The sequence below is a fragment of the Megascapheus bottae genome, chromosome 4 (assembly GCF_031878675.1).
Source record: "Megascapheus bottae isolate mThoBot1 chromosome 4, mThoBot2.hap1, whole genome shotgun sequence".
NCBI classification, from domain to species: domain Eukaryota; kingdom Metazoa; phylum Chordata; class Mammalia; order Rodentia; family Geomyidae; genus Megascapheus; species Megascapheus bottae.
In genome coordinates this window covers 36,907,976-36,927,034 of record NC_143512.1, presented here as the reverse complement: position 1 = coordinate 36,927,034, position 19,059 = coordinate 36,907,976, and the positions used below count along the sequence as shown (strand labels likewise).

Here is a 19,059-nt window from a genome sequence, read left to right as displayed (position 1 = left end):
GTCTCCGCCCAGGCCCTGAGATTCTGTAAGCCTGATAGGTTCTTTTCGACCGGAAAAGGCGGGATTTAACGACGACATACAATCCCGCAGAAGTTGCTAACACTGTCATTGGCTTGCCACATTAATGTTCCAAGAGGCTGCATTTTCGAGACCGGAAGTGGAGTTATTGAGAGGTAGGGCCAGGAAGTGCTACTTTGTTATGGTATTATTATTATTATTATCATCCTCCTCATTATGATTTATGAAATATATTTTTTTTAACTACGCAGCGCGTTCACTTGTCCTGCCTGTGATCTTCCTCAGGGTGAAGACTGTCAGGGATGACAGGGCTCTGGGCCTCCTCTGCAGAGTGTGCACCTGTTGCATTTACTTTTTTTTTGTTTGTTTGTTTGAACGTGATTATATTGACAGTTGAGTCCTCTGGGTTATCTTGGGTTACTTGAGGTTTTTTTTTTTTTTTTTTTTTTTTTTTTAATTTAATTCCCAGCCAGACTTCTTCCTACTCCGCAGGTTTGTTGCAGAATGTCTGTGGGTCCCAGCACCGCATGTAGTCCCTGTGGAGAGAGGAAAGGGCATTTTAAAGTAGCCAAATGGAAAGAAATTGCCCTTTCCTGAGTGCCTCAAGTGATTAGTAGAATCCTAGTTAGGTAAGGCCTTATTCTAACCTGATTGTACTTCACGCATTTTCAATAAGAAATAGGCATTCGCATGCATTGAACTTGCCAGTTAATAGGATGGCATAGTTTTCCTCCCTAACTGCTAGCGAATACAATGTATGGCAATTTTTTTTTGCTTCAAGTAGCTGACTTAATTTTTAATCTATCAGTACCCAGTTCTCTTAAGACAATTGCTAGTTAAATTTTACTGATTCATGATAGGTAGGGAAAGTGAGGGAAGAAAGCTCATGTGAGGAGGCGCCTCAGTATTTAGAGTACTGCGATGATTAGGGCATTTGGGTCTCTGCCATGTGAGATTATACTGTTAAATCACTCACAAAGGTTATTTTCTTAAATTGTAACTCGACTTTTTATTCCATTATGCTTAATCCTTAAGAATTACTCAAATATACAACTCAATAAGCTTTTCCTTAACACCTGCTTCATGTACCATATCACAAGTCAGCAGCAGAAATAAAAATGATCTCTTGTGAGCATATAATTCGATGCATGAGAGGATTATAACTAATATTGACTTTTGGGCTGGGAGTTTAGCCTACTGGTAGAAATGCTTGCCTATACACGAAGACCTGGGTTCGATTCCTGGGTACCACATACACAGAAAAAAAAAAGGCCAGAAATGATGCTGTAGCTCAAGTGGTAGAGCTCTAGCCTTGAGAAAGCCCAAGGACAGTGCCTAGGCCCAGAGTCCTAGGCCCCTGGACTAGCAAAAAAAAAAAAAAAAAAAAAAAAAAAAAATATATATATATATATATATATATATATATATATATATATATATAGAGAGAGAGAGAGAGAGAGAGAGAGAGAGAGAGAGAGAGAGAGAGAGAGACTTTTTTTTTCCCTGTGGAGAGTACTTGTTTCCTTATATTTTGAGGATTTAAAATTAGTATAAATGTCCTCAATGATCTCATTATGGTTAAACACTCAGTGAATGTTGGCTGTTATGTGTTTGCCTTTCTCCTTACCCTGTTTGCATAATGAGAGGGATGATTCATTTGCATTACATTATAAGCTTTAAGCTTTTTGAACTACATTAGTACGGTTTTATATTATTAGAGTACTTTCTCTACATTTTAACTTTGCTTTTGGTTACTGATAGTGTTGATGGTTAATTTATTAGTTACCTTTTTACATTAACTGAAACTCACTTAGATATAGCCCAGCATAGGGCTATCTGTGTTTTCATAATTTGCTCTAATTGCCCTACTTTCATTCTACTTCACGCCTCTTTCTTGGATTATGTGTGTATTATTCTTTCACCACAGATGCTTCTTTTTACTTTTTCCCATTTGCATCCTTATTAATTTGCTTTTTTCTGCAATAAAAAATTGGTAGCTCTCTATGTTCTATTTTCCAATTTATTTCTTTTGATTCTTTTATAAGCCATTAGCAAGTCTTGTCTCTTTCTATTTCATATATCTTGAATTTTTATTAGTACAATGATCTCCCACTTGAATTTGTTATTAATCAATATCATTTCTTGTTTAGATTACAGTCATAATGTTCTTACTAATCTTCCTGCTTTGTTCAATCCTTGCCTTTTAAGGTTTATTTTTATGCACTAGCCAGTGAAGTTATTAAATTATAAGTAAAATTGTATTAAGCTATAGTATTGTAAGTATAACTAGTCATCCTAGATTGATCCAGAACAGGAAAATTAATGGAAAAATTGGCAAAAGCCAAAAATAGTTTGTAATTTCATAGTAATATAGCAGTGTTGGCATCTTAGTTTTAATTAAAGCATCATGGTAATACTGGAGGAAAGTAGATGAATAATTTGCAAGAACTTTGTGTGATTTTTGTAAGTTAGCTGTAAACTGATAATTATTCCAAGATAAAAAGTTTACTAAATCTGGGCTTGGTAGTTTATGCCTGTAATCCTAGCTGCTCAGGAGGCTGAAATCTGAGGGTTCAAAGCCAGCCCGGGCACTAAAGAATGTGAGACTCTTATCTCCAATTAACCACTAGAAAACTGGAAGTGGTGCTGTGGCTCAAGAGGTAGGGTGTGTAGCTTTGAGCAGAAGAGCTCAGGAACATTGCCCCACGACCAATAATAACAACAGAAAAACGTTTACCAAAGAATGTTACTTTCTTTGCTTAGAAATCTCTTTTTTTATTAATTTGAGGCAAGATATAGATGATGTCTTTAAATTAATTTATAAGACTATGGGGCAGGAGTTTGGCCTAGTGGTTAACGTGCTTGCCTAGCATGCATGAAGACCCAGGTTCAATTCCTCGGTACCACATACACAGAAAAAAGCCGGAAGTGGTGCTGAGGCTCAAGTGGTAGAGCTCTAGCCTTGAGAAAGTCCAAAGACAGTGCTTAGGCCCTGAGCTCAAGCCCAGGACTGGCAAAAAAAAAAAAAAAAAATTTATAAGACTACATGAACTGGTCTTATCTCACCTTTTCACCTATATGTTTGTGCATTTACTCTCTCCTCTCTCCCTCCCTCCCTCCCTTCCTTCCTTATTTACAAAATCATAATTTTATTTTATTTTTTTAAGATCATAATTTTTAATGGATGTTTGTTCCACTAGAGTTGAAAGTTTTTCTTCTATTTGGAATATCAAAGTAAACACAAGCGTTCAATGAAAACTTTGATGCGGACCAAAGACCTTCAGAGATGAAGTATTAGTTATCCATTTTCAAGCTGAATCTTCTGAGTGCAATTTTATTTTCTAAATCTAGTCCCCTACAGAAAAGGTTGTCATCGCTAAAATCACAGAAAGATAATCTTTTTAAATGAGCATGGAGTACTTAAAGCATTTCATAGCTCTGGAGAATTTTTTTTCTTTGTCTTTTCAGTGATCCAAAACAGATTATCTAAGAACCAGACCTAAATCATTACTACATAATTTTCTGTAGTACAAAGGGAATCAGCAGGAATAACATAAATGATTCTTATCTCAGGAGTTTCCAAGGGTTTCAAACTTTTGTGTCAGAAGAGGGGAATAAAGATCAATTAAAAAATTTAACACATCCATGCCCAATGTTTTCTAAAAACTGTCTGGCAATGTCTAAGACAAGTTACTTCATTGTAAAAGATGTGTTAGTTTTCTGAGTAAGCAGAATGTCAGAGCAATCGGGGCAGATACCCATACTAATCTGGTTTTTATTATAATAATGATTGTTGTTTGCTACCATCTTTATATGTTCACCTTATATTTTCCATTTTATCACAATTTCAATACCTCACAGAAGAACGAAGACAGATGAGCTGCTACCTGACTAGCTGCGCTCATGAACTATTAGATCCTATACCTTTGCTCAAGAGAATTGCTTGATTTAAATTTTATGTGTAACATTTCAGTTTATTTTGACACTTGACCCCAAAAGATCTCAAAATATAAACTTTTGCTTGCATCTTAGGACTTCCTACACATAGAGTTGTCCAAAATATATTGTTTTAAATAATTTAGAGTTAGAAATTTCTGCATAGGAAATAAGTATGTACATCCAAATAGGAATTTAAGTATACATCTGCTGTTTATAAGTCTATTCTTTGAACCATATGACATTGCTGTTTTATAGGTTAAAATATTAGATAGAGGCAATTTCCTCTGATTCTCAAATATTTTCATATGGTTAAATTACAGGTAATATCACAATTCGTATTTGATACTTAACTTCCCCAGGGTTAATTCCCATTTATATTATACTTAGATGATCTTGTATTTGATATTTTTCAAAAAGCTAAACAATGTAATAGGTTTTGCATATATCTTCCCATTGAATTGATCAAATATCTATGTTTTTGTCTTTGAACTTTTTAATAAGACTTTAAAAAATATCTGTCACCATACTCTTAGCTGGAAAGTGCATTTCTTCTCTTTGCCTCTCTCTTTTCATATTCCTCCCTCTTCCTTTTCCTCTGTTTATTGTTTGCTTAAGAAAATCTTGTCTAAAAATAATATGACCAGGAATCTAATTATGACTATTAACAGCTTGTAGTATGTGCTAATCTTTATTCTGAACTCACTTTATGTATCAATCATATTTTTTCATCAAGGGATACGTAATTGCTTCATTAGACAGATGCATATTAGGCATTTCTGGTCTGTAAGTACAACTCCTTGGCAGAGCTTCGAGTTTGAACACCTGCAGTTCAAGTAGCTTGAAAAAAAGCTATAACTGACTTATTATAAAGGAAAATGAAAGAAGCTCAAGTTCAAAATAGTGTTATCAATGATATAGTGTTGAGACTGACTTAGACTGACCTAAGAGTTGGCTTCTGCACTGCTCCTTATCATCATCCAAAAGGGCATACAAAATTCTTTGTAAACTAATTTGAAAAGCGTCTTGTTTATTCAGAAACAACTGTGAATGGCATTTGTTCGGACTAAGATCACATCAATTGCATACCAGCCAACAACTTAAGAGAGAGGCCATGTATCAAAGATACAAAGTACTAAAGATAAGCTTCTGAATTCTCAACTGTTCTGAGTTCTCAATAAGGCTACTGATGTACAAATTGGGTTGGGACTCAATGGTTTCCATCTGCAGGTTTCTCTTAAATCCTTGGCTCTGGCTAGGAGAGGTACGAGTACTAGTGTGACCTTTAGTGCCCGCAGGAAACAAAACATTCCAAAATATCCCTAAAGCTGTCCCTCTGAAGGGAATTTTCCCTCTTCAAGTTGTTTTGGGGCAAAAATCTATGGTTGTTTCCCTTTTACAGGGTTGGCCAGAGGAGAGAGAGTTGATGTGCTCTTATTGAATCTTAAACGGCGTTCAAAATCTTTCTTCTTTCTGTTTCTGTCATTGATTCTAAGGCATTTTGTATTTGGTATTTTATGAGGAGGTATCCTCAGTAAGTAAAAGATTGAAGCACTTTACAAACATATTAATGAAAGCCTTTCTAAGGCAATTGAAGCACAAGATATGGGATACTAAGTTGTTTCATGTAAGCCTTTGATATTTTCGGTGCTTGAATGTGCACCAGAGGTATATAAGACAATGCCCAGGCCCATTGTTCAAGTCCCATGACTGACCAAAAAAAAAAAAAAAAAAAGAAAAAAAAAGAAAGAAAGAAAGAAAGAAAAAGAAAGGAGGACTTGAGTCCAATAGTACAAATGATTGATCTTTATTAGAAACTTGTTTCATTGGCCCAAGGTTTGTGCATGAGCTCTTTCAGTTCAGCTTTGTTTAAAGGATTTGATGATTTGAATCATCGAGGAGTTTTTAATCAAAATTTTCAGTGATATTGTAAATGTATCATGAGAATAGAATCATTATTCAATGTAAATTTGATAAGCAAACTGTGGAATGTGAAATTATAGCTCTGGAAAATAAATCAAGAAACAACAAAGTTCTAGAGAGTACTCAGTAAATGTGATTTAGTAATGAAATATGTTGAAAAACTTATTTCACTTGATATTAAAGTCCAGTAAGGGTCTACAGAATTAGAATATTGGAGCTGGACCAGTGGCTCAGCTCCTCAGGAGGCTGAGATCTCAGGATCAAGGTTCAAAGCCAGCTGGGGCACAAAAGGACCTGGGACTCTTATCTCCAGTTAACCTCTTGAAAACAGGAAGTGGGGTTTGGCTCAAGGGTAGGGCGATAGCCTTGAGCTGAAGAGCTCAGGGATAGCAACCATACCCAGGGATAGAGTGGTAGCCTTGATCTGAAGAGTTGAGGGATAGAGCCCAGCCCAAGTTCAAACAACATGACCCACAAAAAGAAAGAAAGAAAGAAAGAAAGAAAGAAAGAAAGAAAGAAAGAAAGAAAGAAAGAAAGAAAGAAAGAAAGAGAAAGAAAGTCTATTTTGTGGTGTCTTTCGGAATTCATGATAGATATGCACAGCAGTCACTTTTCAATGAGATAGAGAGTTATAAATTTCTTGTCATTTGATCCAGATTGAGAACAGGCTTATTACTTACATATCATAATTGCAGAAAATAAGACTAGCTATTACTTGGTGGAGAACTGCAAATAAAGATCTTAATTTCGTTTTAGAGTGGTATTGAACACTCATTAGCAGTGATCTCATTTGGCAGTGCTTATCACTGTCATAGGGTCCTTTGGCATTAAAAAAAAACAAAACCTGGTAGGTTTTTGGAGTCCTGGTGTTTCTTAACTTCAGCCTTAGTAGATTTCATTATTAATGATAGATAAAGTACTGTAGGTTGGAAGCATTAGAATCATTTTACGTACACAGTTTTTTAGAAGACTGTGAAGTGAAAGCTAAGTATTAGCAAAAAGTGTTTCAAACTGCAGTAATTATGATAATGTGAGATTGATCTATTACTGACAAACTAATAAAACTGACAAAAGAATGTAGACTGTCTCATACATACATTTTGTTAATAGTGTAGTGTAATTGGGAAAGGTTGATATTTAATTAATATTACTGGGTCAATGAGATATTTAGATGAAATACATTATGAGCCCTACCTAACTGTATACATAAGCCAATTCCAGATGAATTGGATATCTGAATGTAAGTGCATAATGAAGTTTTAGGGATGGGAATTTGCATAGCATGGGTAAGGCCCTGGATTTTATCCCCAACCACAGAAAACACAAAGAAACCAAAAATAAGGACTGTAAAAACACTTGTAGCTAGGACAGAACATCTTTTATAAATTCACAAATATTAGTTATAAACAAGAGAACATTTTAACTCATGATTATTTTATTGTCAGGATAATGTACAGAGGGGTTATAGTTACATTCATCAGGTTATGGGTATATTACTTCTCGAACCCTGATACCCCTTCTCATGATTTCTTAGAGATGGGATTTTTTTTAGAGATGATTATAATTGTGATGAAGTGTACTTCTTTAAAATGAAGATCACCTTGTTATGTAAAACTACCTTATATGTGTGAGAGGAGTTAAAAACATAGGTTTAAAAGAATTTTTTATCCAAAATACATAAAGAGAAAATTTAAAAAGCAGGAAAAAAAGACTAAATAAAATCTTTGGCATGTTTGAACAATATAGGAAGTCAGAAAATGAATATTTGGTTGTATAGACCTTGTAGTCTGATCCTTAATAGTAGACTAAAGGCATGCAACTTAAGAAACTCCTTGAAAGTGACTCAGAGCAGTGGTACAATTAACCAGTTTATCAACTAGCAATTTCTTTCTGGAGCAGAGAAGAGAATTAGACTCAATATCTCAAGTATAGTGAGGAAATGGACTCGAGTCACAACTCTAGTTCAGTAGTCAGTAACTACACCAAAAACAGGATACGACCCCATCCTGTCTAAACATGTGAATATCTTAACTAAGAGGAAAAGGAAACTAAAGCCTACAATGAAAAGCTTGGCCTCAGATGAATAAATTCCAGCACAGAAATACAAGTAATATGAAGAAAGGAAGTAAATAGTCAAAGCAATATAATGCTTCAAATGTCAGCAATTCCATAATCATAGGATCCAATGATAGCAAAGTGAGTGAAATACCGAAGAATTTATATATGATGAGTATAGTGTTCAACAAAAGTAAGAGACATGAAAAATTTCTCAGAAAAATTTCAAGAGAATATAAATGAAAGGCTGAATTAATTAAAAAGGCAATTGAGATATGGAAGAATTTATTGAATATTGCAGAATACACAAAGACTTGTTCAACATCCTTAGCCTTAATGTAAATACAAATTAAAATGACTGAAATTTCACCTCTTGTTCAGAATTACTGTTACCAATAAAACAACAACAAATACTGGTTTAGGTGTAAGAGGTAAAAACCCTTGAGCAGTGTTGATAATAATCTGAATTGGTACAGCCACTCTGGAAATCAATATGGAAATCTGTCAAAAAAAAACCCCAAAATAAAAACAAACTATAGTAAGATCCTGCTATGCCATTTTTTTTTTTTTTGCCGATCCTGGGCCTTGCACTCAGAGCATGAGCACTGTCCTTGGACTTTCTCAAGCCCAGAGCTCTATCACTTGAGCCACAGGCTCAAAAAAAACAAGCCATGGCTTTTTCCCATGTGTATGTACCCAGGAATTGATCCTGGGCATGCTGGGCAAGCATTCTACTGCCAGGCCACACTCCCGATCCTGCTAAGTGATTTTTGCATATGTATCTGAATAAATATAAATCAACTTCCAATTTAGTTGCCCTCATACCATCTTTTTGTATAATTTACAATAGCCAAGTTATGGAATCAGCCTCAGTGTCAAATAACTGATGGATGAATGAAGAAAATATGGTATATATACACAGTAAGCATACATTTGAAGAACAGATGGAAATGAAGATCATGTTGAGAGAGTTATAAACCAAGCTTAAAAGACATTATCATATGTTTGTGCTCATATGCATTATAGAACTAAAATAAGAACTGATTTTTAAAGGAAGGATTGTTTTTATGGGGAGAACAAGTTGATGAGGGAAGGGTAAAGTGAAAGGATAATAGAGGGTGAATATATATTGAAATACATTTTATTACACATATATGCGTACATATGTGTGGTTGTATGAAAACAGCACAATGAAACCTACTAAATACTGTTAGAAGAACTAATACAGGAAGACTAAAAAGAGATTAGTAGAGGTAAATTTGATCCAAGCATACATATATGAAATATCACAATGAAGCTTACTTTTCCAATTAATTTGCAATAACAAAAATAAGATGATCTGTAACAGCAAAATACTTGATCTATGGGTAGACTAGCTTCTCATGAATTTTAAGAGGTCTTGTTTGCATATCTCTCCTAACACCATCTACTATTTTTTTGTACTTCTAGATAAAAATGATTGAAAGTATATGCTAAATTTCCCTCAGCTTTGTCCAAATTATTATAGTCCTCAGATGATTACTTCCCTATCATTACCTATGCTATCCAGAGTTGGCAACTGGAAGCTTGCATTTTACAAGGAAAGGAATTTAGCCAAGATGTTTAGATGGTGAGATGATCTTGATCTCAGTCCTCACTCATATCAGATAACTTACTTCAGACTCAGATATTATAAAGTTGGTTGATTGAAATACACTATGTAGAAGAAGGAATGCTGAAATGTTGAAGGTTCCCCAGTTAGGCTGTACCTGCTGTACACATTGAATGAGTGCCTAATCATTTCATTTCATAGTCTGTGACTTCTGTGGACCTGAGCGATGCTATGACCAGCAAATTTGTTGATGTGGCTTAGGAACACTGGATCCCATACACTTCAAATCCTGAAAGAGGGTATATAGAGTGGCAGTCACATGAGGTAACATGAAGTCTATGCAGCAGGATAGAAACTGGCACCATTCTACAGATGCAAACCAAAAAACTACAAAAAATCCTGCTTACAATTAATGTGTTCCATGTCCCAGAATTTACACACATCTGATAAAGAGCACTTATATGTATGCTCAGAGATGTGCATAGAAGCAGTCAGTGCAGCTTTCTCTATAATGTCTAGCATTAGGAATGATCTAATTGTCTATGAATGTCTAAAGGATGAAAATATGAGGTATATATTTGCAATTAAATAAAAGATTTAATAGACTAGGATGCTTAAATGTTCAACAATATTGAAAGAGCTCAGGCTTTATTATTCATCATAAGGTGATGAATAAATGTGAATTAACTCAATGTAATACTAGTCATACACATTGAAATTATGAAATGAAAATGATAGGAAATATTTGCAAGGATGTGGATTAATCAGAATTCTAATATCACTTGTGTATTTGCAGAACTTTTAAATCAAACCATTGGCTATAGAGTATACTGAATATGTTTTCTGATCTAGTATTTACACATGTAGGTATATATTCAGCAGAAATAATGTATATTGCTGCTAAATATGGCAGCAGTATTTGTAATAGTCCAAATCTTGAAAGTCTTAAATGCTGATGTTTAGAAAAATTGATAAGCTGGGAGTTTGCCTAGTGTTAGAGTGCTTACCTAGCATGCACAAAGACTCGGGTTTGATTCCTCGGTTCCATATACATAGAAAAAAACTGGAATGGGTGCTGTGGCTCAAGTGGTAGAGCTCTAGCCTTGAGAAAGTCCAAGGACAATGCTCAGGCCCTAAGTTCAATGCCCAGGACTGGCCCCCCCCCCCAAAAAAAGAAAAGAAAAATGGATAGATTTATTTTATCTGTGTAATGGAATACAACAAATAGGCCCTAGAAATAAATATATAGATATATGCATCTATATACATATATCCACATATAATATGCATTTTTATCTCTTTCTTTTAGTAGCTTTTTCTTCTTCTACTCTGCCACTGATAACCCCTCAGACAGTTCTGTTATTTTTATCATCTTTATCATCCTCCTCCTCCTCATCATTTTAGGAACAACATATTTTTGTGCTTTCCTTTTCTTTCATGCTCAACACAGTGTTTTTCAATTCTGAACATTTTCCTTGAAATGACATAATTTTACCTTTCTGGAAGGCTGAACAATATTCCATGGAATATATATATATATGTATGTTATGCATATCAATATAAATATATAATTTTTATCATCCATTCCTTGGTTGTTGGCCACCTAGGCTGATTCCACAGCTTGATGATTATGAACAAAGCTAAAAGAGGCATGGTCTGATATATGTACTGATTTTCTTTTCTTTCTGATAAATGTCCAATCATCATGCAATGAGCTCATAAGGAAAATCTTTCCTTAGTTGTTTAAAGAACTTCATACTGATTTCCATACTGGTTGCATTAGTTTACATCCACACTGACAGCATTACAGGGTTCATTTGTCCACATCTCCATTTTTTTTTCGTGATTGTTATTCTGACTGAAGTGAAATGGAATCTCATTTTATTTGTTTGAATATCCTTTCTGGATTAGGATGTTACCATTCTTCATGTAACAGCCATTTGTACTTCTGAGAATCGTGTGTTCAATTCATTTGCTGGATAAACTTTCCTTAGAAAAGGCAACTATTGGGTTTCAAATATTTTCTTAGGATTTACTCATTTCACATGATTTTTCTCCAGATAGCAATTAAGATTCTTGTTTAAATGTATCCTCACTTTTAAAATTTATATTGGTTTATGATTATACACTAATGAGAATGACATCCATTTCCAAGATCATTCTCAGGTCACTCTGACACATTTTTATGCCCAATTCTTTTCTTGTAGAGAAATAATGCATCGACTCCTATGAAGGGGAGAGGTTACCTTTTATTTGTCCTAGAGTTGAGGTGCAATTTCTGTTTAGCTTAGTTATTTGTGGCAGTCACTTGCCATTTATACATCTCTGCTTTTCTCATCTATAAACATAATAAATCAACATTGAACTAAACTGTTATAATGAGTTCAATGACTCTATTGTACAGGTTTTTGGTATTTCTTGTTTTCTGTGAGTTTGTGTAGCTGGGAAATCCATGCAGAAAATATCATCTGAGAATTACATTTCTTAAAAAAATAATGTTAATTTTGTTGTTTCATTACAGGTTTTTCAAAATGGAGAGAAAAGTAAGCAAAATCTGTCTTGCTTCTCAACCTAACATAATTCATTTTCTACAAGTGTCCTGGGAGAAAACTTTAGGATCTGGTTTTGTTATCATACTTAGCGATGGCCATTCAGCATGGACTGGGACAGGTAATATTAAAAGTAAATATTTTCAAAGCAAAATTTATTCTTCAATCCTCAGTGAAACCTGAAAATGTTTCTTCAATAGATTAAAAGTACTAGTGCCTCTTACTTGTTTTATCTACCCAGTTTAAACAGATATTTAATATTTTCTATAATATGTGTAGAAAAATAAACATAGACTTTGGTTGTTGTGATTACCATATGAGTCTTAGTACTTGGACTTAAGAGGATTAAAATGATCTATTCTTATTTTTGAGATGGCACTTTTTATTTAGCTCTATTTCCGGTGCTAGTCATTTGTAATTTGTATGGTTTTCTCATCTGTAAAAATTTGTACCATAGTTTGACCTAGACTATGATTAGAAGACAAACATTACAAAAAATAAACAGGGGCTGGGAGTTTGGCCTAGTGGTAGAATACTTGCCATGAATGCATGAAGACCAGCGCTGGATTCCTAGGTACCACATACATAGAAAAAAGCCACAAGTAGTGCTGAGGTACAAGTGGTAGAGCTCTAGCCTTGAGAAAGTCCAAAGACAGTGCTCAGTCAGTGAGCTCAAGCCCAGGACTGGCAAAAACAAAACAAAACAAACAAAAAAACCCAAAAAAACCCAGAACCTTTTACATATATCTTTAATGGGAGGTAGAAAAAGAGGAAAACTAGCTTTGGCAGGATCAAGGAGTTTGTGTTGTATTGTGGGTAATGCAGCTCCTCTCCTTTCCACATCTTCCTCCCCACATCTCTCCTCCTTTCATATTTTCTTCTTTTTTCCCTCCTTCTCTCTCTTTCTCCTTTCTTTCTTCCTTCCTTCCTTCCTTCCTTCCTTCCTTCCTTCCTTCCTTCCTCCCTACTCCCTCCTTCCATCCCTCCATTTCTCCATTCCTTCCTCCTTTCTTCTCTTCCCCTCTTTCTTTCTCACTTTCTCTTTTTCTTTCTTTCTTCCTTTCTTTTTCTTTCTCTTTTCTTTTTACTCTTCTTCATTTCTTTGTTTTTTCTTTTCCTTCCTTCCTTCCTTCCTTCCTTCCTTCCTTCCTTCCTTCCTTCCTTCCTTCCTTCCTTCCTTCCTTTCTTCCTTCCTTTTTTTCCCCTGCCCTTCATTTTTTCCTTTTAAGATTAATGTTCTATTACTTGAACCAGAGGTCCACTTCTAGCTCTTTGCTGGTTAATTGAGAATCATAGGTTCTTTTGCCCAGGCTGGCTTCCAGCTCTGATCCTCAGATCTCAGCTTCCTAGGTACCTAAGATTACAGGTATGAGCTATTAGCATTCAGCTCTCAAGTGCTTTTCTTTTGTACTTCATTACTAATATTGTTTGAATGACTTGTCAATGAATATATACTTCATTTGTGACAAAACTTTCATAATGCAATGCTCAAATATGTAAAATAGGATTTGGAATGTGTTATATAATACACCTGATTTTCATAAAATTTTGTTGGTAAATTTTTATAAAAGCTAACAGAAAAATGCATTCAAAGCATGTACAGTTTTATAAAAGCTAATATAGAAAAATGCATTCAAAGCATATATAGAACTGACTGATACAAAGCATAACTATTTAAAAGTACTTTGTGCTCACATAGCAAAGTTTTTATACTCTAATGTATTTTGTTGAAATTCTTTAGAAATTGTGTAATTATGCAAATATAATTAATATATTTCCCCTAAGTTTGCATCTTTTTTGAGGTAAATAGTCTTTATTTCTTCAGTCAATTCTCATATTGATGAAGAGGAAAATTTATGGCTGTTAATTTTATTGGAATAGTAACATAGTATTGAGCATAAGCTTTATTCCTAATTTTTATGCTTTCAAATGTGAGAGGTCAGAAAGTTAATTCACGAACACATCTAATGGAGAAAGAAAGAAACTCTGTTACCAAAATGCTATTCAACTATTGTTTGCTTCTTAATTACTATATCATTAAAAATAATAAACTTCACTGTGAAATTCTGTTTCTTAAAAGTGACAGATTATGTTAATAACACAATGATTTTGCACTTGCTAAATCATCTGTCTTTCAAGACAGAACAAGAATGTTGATAGTTGGATTATTGCAAACTAAAGAAAATTCATAGGCACCGATCCTTATGGTGATTCTGTAAATTATAAATGTCTATGTCAGAGACATTGTTGATTGGCTGGTGTTACAGACGAGTGAGTGGAGGAAGAATTGTCGTTAGTCCTTTGTAAGATGGATCAAGATACCCCACTAAGGATAACACAGAAGGCTAAAGACCATGGTTGTAGGTCAATGCTGGTCTTTTTTATGGAAATATACAAAATTTTATATATAACACTATTTAAAAACAAAGAAAATGAGTAGCAGGCTAGTGGTTCATTCCTATAATCCTAGGTTCTCAGGAGGTTGAAAATCTGAGAATTGAAACTCAAAGCTAGCCCAGGTAGACAAAATTTTAAGACTCTTATTTGCTATTAACCAACAACAAACTGAAACTGGAGGTGTGGCTCAAGTGGTAGAGCACCAGCTGTTAGCTAAAAAGCATGAGTGTCCTCAGGACCAGAGTACTTAAATTAATTAGTTAATTAATAAAAAAATGAATGTTTCATATCAGAATTGACACATTTTTTTCTTTTGGGTAAAAAACCTTTATATTCCTTTATAGTGAGCAATAAATTCAGCATATACTATCATTTGTTTCCTAACTAATGAGATTAAGTGTGACAAAAATGTATCAAAACTTGGGCTGGGGATGTGGCTTAGTGGTAGAGTGCTTGCCTACCATGCATGAAACCCTAGGTTCGATTCTTAAGTACCATATACACAGAAAAAGCTGGAAGTGGTGCTGTGGCTCAAGTGGTACAGTGCTAGCCTTGAGTGCTCAGGGACAGTGCCATAGGACTGGCAAAAAAAGAAAAAGTATCAAAACTCCTATATTCTCTAGTGATATGTTAAAGCATTTGATTTTTTTTTCCTGCTAAATAAGCTTCCTAACAGACTATTTATAGTGTGGCCTATGTTCATGTTAAGGATAATTAACACAAGTTTTTAAATTTTGCTTACAATTTGTCACTCATTCATTTCTGTTTTCTTTTTAATATTTTAGTTTGAGGATACATAAACAAGAATAAAACACCTTTTTAAGCTTATGTAAGGCTTATTACGTAAATGTAATATTGAGTATTTAGTATATAGACAAATAACATGATAAAAGAATGTTTAGAAAATCAAATAATTGAAGCATGACAATATGTTTCCTTCTTATACCTCATCCTGGGATTTTTTTTTCCTTTTTCTTCTTTACTGTTGTTGTAGTCCATCTTCTTGATTGCTTTAACCTTCAATTAAAATAATTTTTTCTCTTTTCATTTGAATTGAATTAAAAGGGTGTTTGAGTTTCTTTTAATCTCCCACATACTAAACTGACTTGTTTTGCATGTTTAAGGGTCTAATTAACATGAGGCCTATCATCATGTCAGTATTATAGAGGGTTTAGTTACAAAGTGAGTTAATGATGAGTGACCACTCTGTGACTCTTAAAAATACTTCATGTCAGTAGTAAGGAACGTACATCTGCCCACACAGAGTAGTTTTTAATTTATTAAATCGCAGTTGAAATTTTACTGGTTATTTAATTTTCAAATAATTGTGTTCACTAATAATTGTCCTAAACTTATGCATTTTGTGTCTTACATGGAAATAATATGACAGAGCCCAGTGGAAAAGGATTTTTTTTTAGTGAAATAATATGATATGCTTATGCTGGAATGCCATAAAGATTTTTATTGGGATGTTAATATCTGTTTTCTGAATTGTAAGAAACATAAAATGGGTGCAGTGCTTTGATCAGTTATATGTGCATAGTGGAGGCAAAGAATCTTTTTTTGCGGGGGGGGGGGGGGTGGGGGGGAGAGGGGGGGATCATAGGGCTTGAACTCTGGGTCTGGACGTTGTCCCTAAGCTTTTCAGCTCAAGGATACCACTCTAAGCTTGAGCCAAGCCTCATTTTCTGGCGGTTAATTGGAGATAAGACTCTCAGGTCCTTTTGTGCCCTGGTTGGCTTTGAAATTTGATCCTCAGATCTCAGCCTCCTGAGTAGCTAGGATTACAGACACCACTGCGTCCGGCACAAAGAATCTTTTTTTCACAACATTTTAATATATCTACAGCTTATATTATTTATGATATAGCTTAGCTTTTTTATTTTTCCTGTTTGCTTAATTAGTTAGTGATACTGTGGATTGAACTCAGGGCCTTGGACTTGCCAGGCATGAGTTCTATCACTTGGGACACATCCCTAGTCCTATTACTTCTAATTTACTTTTTAGATAGGGTGATTCATTTTGTTGTTGTTGTTGTTGTTGCTGTTGTTGTTAGTCTGTCCTGGGCCTTGAACTCTGGGCCTGGGTGTTGTCCCTGAGCTATTTAGCTCAAGCTACCACCCTACTTCTTGAGCCACAGCCCCACTTCCCATTTTCTGGTGGTTAATTGGAGATAAGAGTCTCACAGTCTTTAGTGCCCAGGCTCTTGAACCTCCATCCTCAGATCTCAGCCTCTGAGTAGCTAGGATTACCAGTGTGAATCACTGCACCCTGTTGATTCACTTCTAACCTGGCTGTATTCAGACTATAGATCTTCCTTTCCATGTGTGTATCCTTCCATTCATGCTCTTGGGTGAATTTTATTAATTCTTCTTATTCCTGGTCATTGAAGTTATAGTTACTTGTTTGTTTCAGTATTTGGCAGTAATAGGGTTTTAACCTAGAGCCTTGTCCTGCTTCGGCAGACTACTACTTGAGATGTAGTTTCAAAGGGAGCAATGTAGATAGAAAAGAAAAATAATACTTCTTTTTCTCTGTCATAAATTGAGTGTGTTCATAATAATATAAGAATTTATAGGGATATGAAAAGGTTGGTTAGAGGATATCTAAAGCATTGCATAAGCTGTAAGAATTTGGTTCTTCAGACAGATGACATTTTTGTTTTCATGATTAATTATGTATTGTGCTTGGAATGATGCATGGAGCACAGTGCTTGCTATTAAGCGTTTCATTAACAGATGAGTTGAATGAATAATTTCTGTTAACTATTTTCAGATACAAATGTTTTCCTTTTAACAGCATTTAGAATGTTCTAAATTTGGTGTTTTGTCAATACACAAGCTTTGAGTTTTCTTTTCTACATTCTTTTCTAGCTGCATTTAGAGCAACAGACTTATTTTCTCCTCCGTTAAATAATTTTTCCTTAGTATTAATTACTTTAAAAATAACCCAAATACAGAATTTTTAATTATTATTTTAATAGGAAGTATTTGTCATCTTATTTTTGGTTTTTGTCAGCCAACTATCATATTTTGAAGTACAACAGATTTTTCTATGATGAAGAAAGTGTCTGGAAGTGTTTAAGAACTTATGAGACGGCCTAGGAATAAAAGTAGTTTATTTTTAGACCCCTGTTCAGAGGCTGTATGACACATGGGAATCATATCTTATTATAAGGACTTGTTATCACAAACTAATCATATAGAATGATGGACACATTATGAGGTCCTTTGTATAGAATTTCTGGGTGCTTCACAGAAAATAGACAAAGTCATGAAGAGATGTATTTTAATCAACATTGTCTTGTATTCCATAATATTTCAAGCTGATGTGTTTGTCAAAGTTATTGACAGTTTCTCTCCATCACTTCAAGTCAAAGCAACTAGAGAGACCTAAGTGAATCTCAGCCTGATAACGTTCTTAAAAAAATACCCTATATGTTATCTGTCCAAATTTTACTTTTCTGTTTTGCAAAATGAAAATCATATCTATCTTTCAGAGTTATGAGGAATAAAATCAATATATGTAATGGAAAATTATAAAATCGTAAAATTATGTGAGCCTTTCAATTTCATTTTATTATTTTAATAGCCTGTGTTGACACCAGGAATCAGTTACCTGCTCACACATTCCAAATTAATATTAGATTAAAATTTGTGTGTGTGTGTGTGTGTGTGTGTGTGTGTGTGTGTGCACCCACACACATGCCAGTCCTAGGGCTTGATCTCATGGTTTGGACACTGTCCTTAAGCTTTTCTTCTCAATGATAGTCTTCTTCCACTTGAGCCAAATCTTTACTTCTGGCATTTTGGTGATTAATTGGAGATAAGAATCTCACAGAGTTCTTGCCTAGCCAGCAATCCTCGGAGCTCAGACTTCTGAGTAGCGAGAATTATAGGCATGAATCACCGGTGCCCAGTTCTTAAATTTTGTATTTTTAAATTTATTTATTTATTTATTTATTTAATTTTTGCCAGTCCTGAGCTTGGGCTCAGGGCCTGAGCACTGTCCTTGGGCTTTCTCAAGGCTAGAGTTCTACCACTTGAGCCACAGCACCATTTCTGGCTTTTTTCTACGTATATGGTACTGAGGAATCAAACCCCGGTCTCCATGCATGCTAGGCAAGCACTCCACCACTAGCCCAAACTCCCAGCCCAAATTTTGTATTTTGAAAACTAAACCAGGCAGACGCCAGTAGCTCATGCCTGGCTACTTAGGAGGCTGAGATCTGAGGATTGAGGTTCAAAGCCCGGGCACTAAAGCCCGTGAGACTTTTATCTCCACTTAAGCACCAGAAAACTGGAAGTGGTGCTGTGGTTCAAAGTAGAGCATTAGCCTTGAGCTGAAGAGTTCAGGGACAGCACCCAGTCCCCAAATTCAACAAACATCAAAGAAAAACTAAGCTAATGACACATTTCCATTTGCAAATATATGAAGAGAGAAACTTACAATGCCATAAATGGATAGATATCTGAAAACTAGAAGTTACTATAGATGATATATATGTCTAAGTGATTGTGATTGTCATGTCATGAAAGAGTGGGGCAGAATGCTGAGACTGTGGGTTATTTAAGTAATTGAAGTTGAACT

At 34.8% G+C, this 19,059-nt stretch overlaps 1 protein-coding gene across 1 annotated transcript in view; it reads left to right on the top strand.

The window, feature by feature from the left end:
• Positions 1-98: 98 nt before the first annotated feature.
• Xrcc4 (X-ray repair cross complementing 4) overlaps positions 99-19,059 on the top strand; it is a 166,430-nt gene continuing 147,469 nt past the window's right edge. The window contains exons 1-2 of the mRNA XM_090331674.1: positions 99-173; positions 12,045-12,193. Coding sequence (XP_090187800.1) covers positions 12,055-12,193 — 139 coding nt within the window. The 5' untranslated portion in view covers positions 99-173; positions 12,045-12,054. The remainder of the gene's footprint in view (positions 174-12,044; positions 12,194-19,059) is intronic.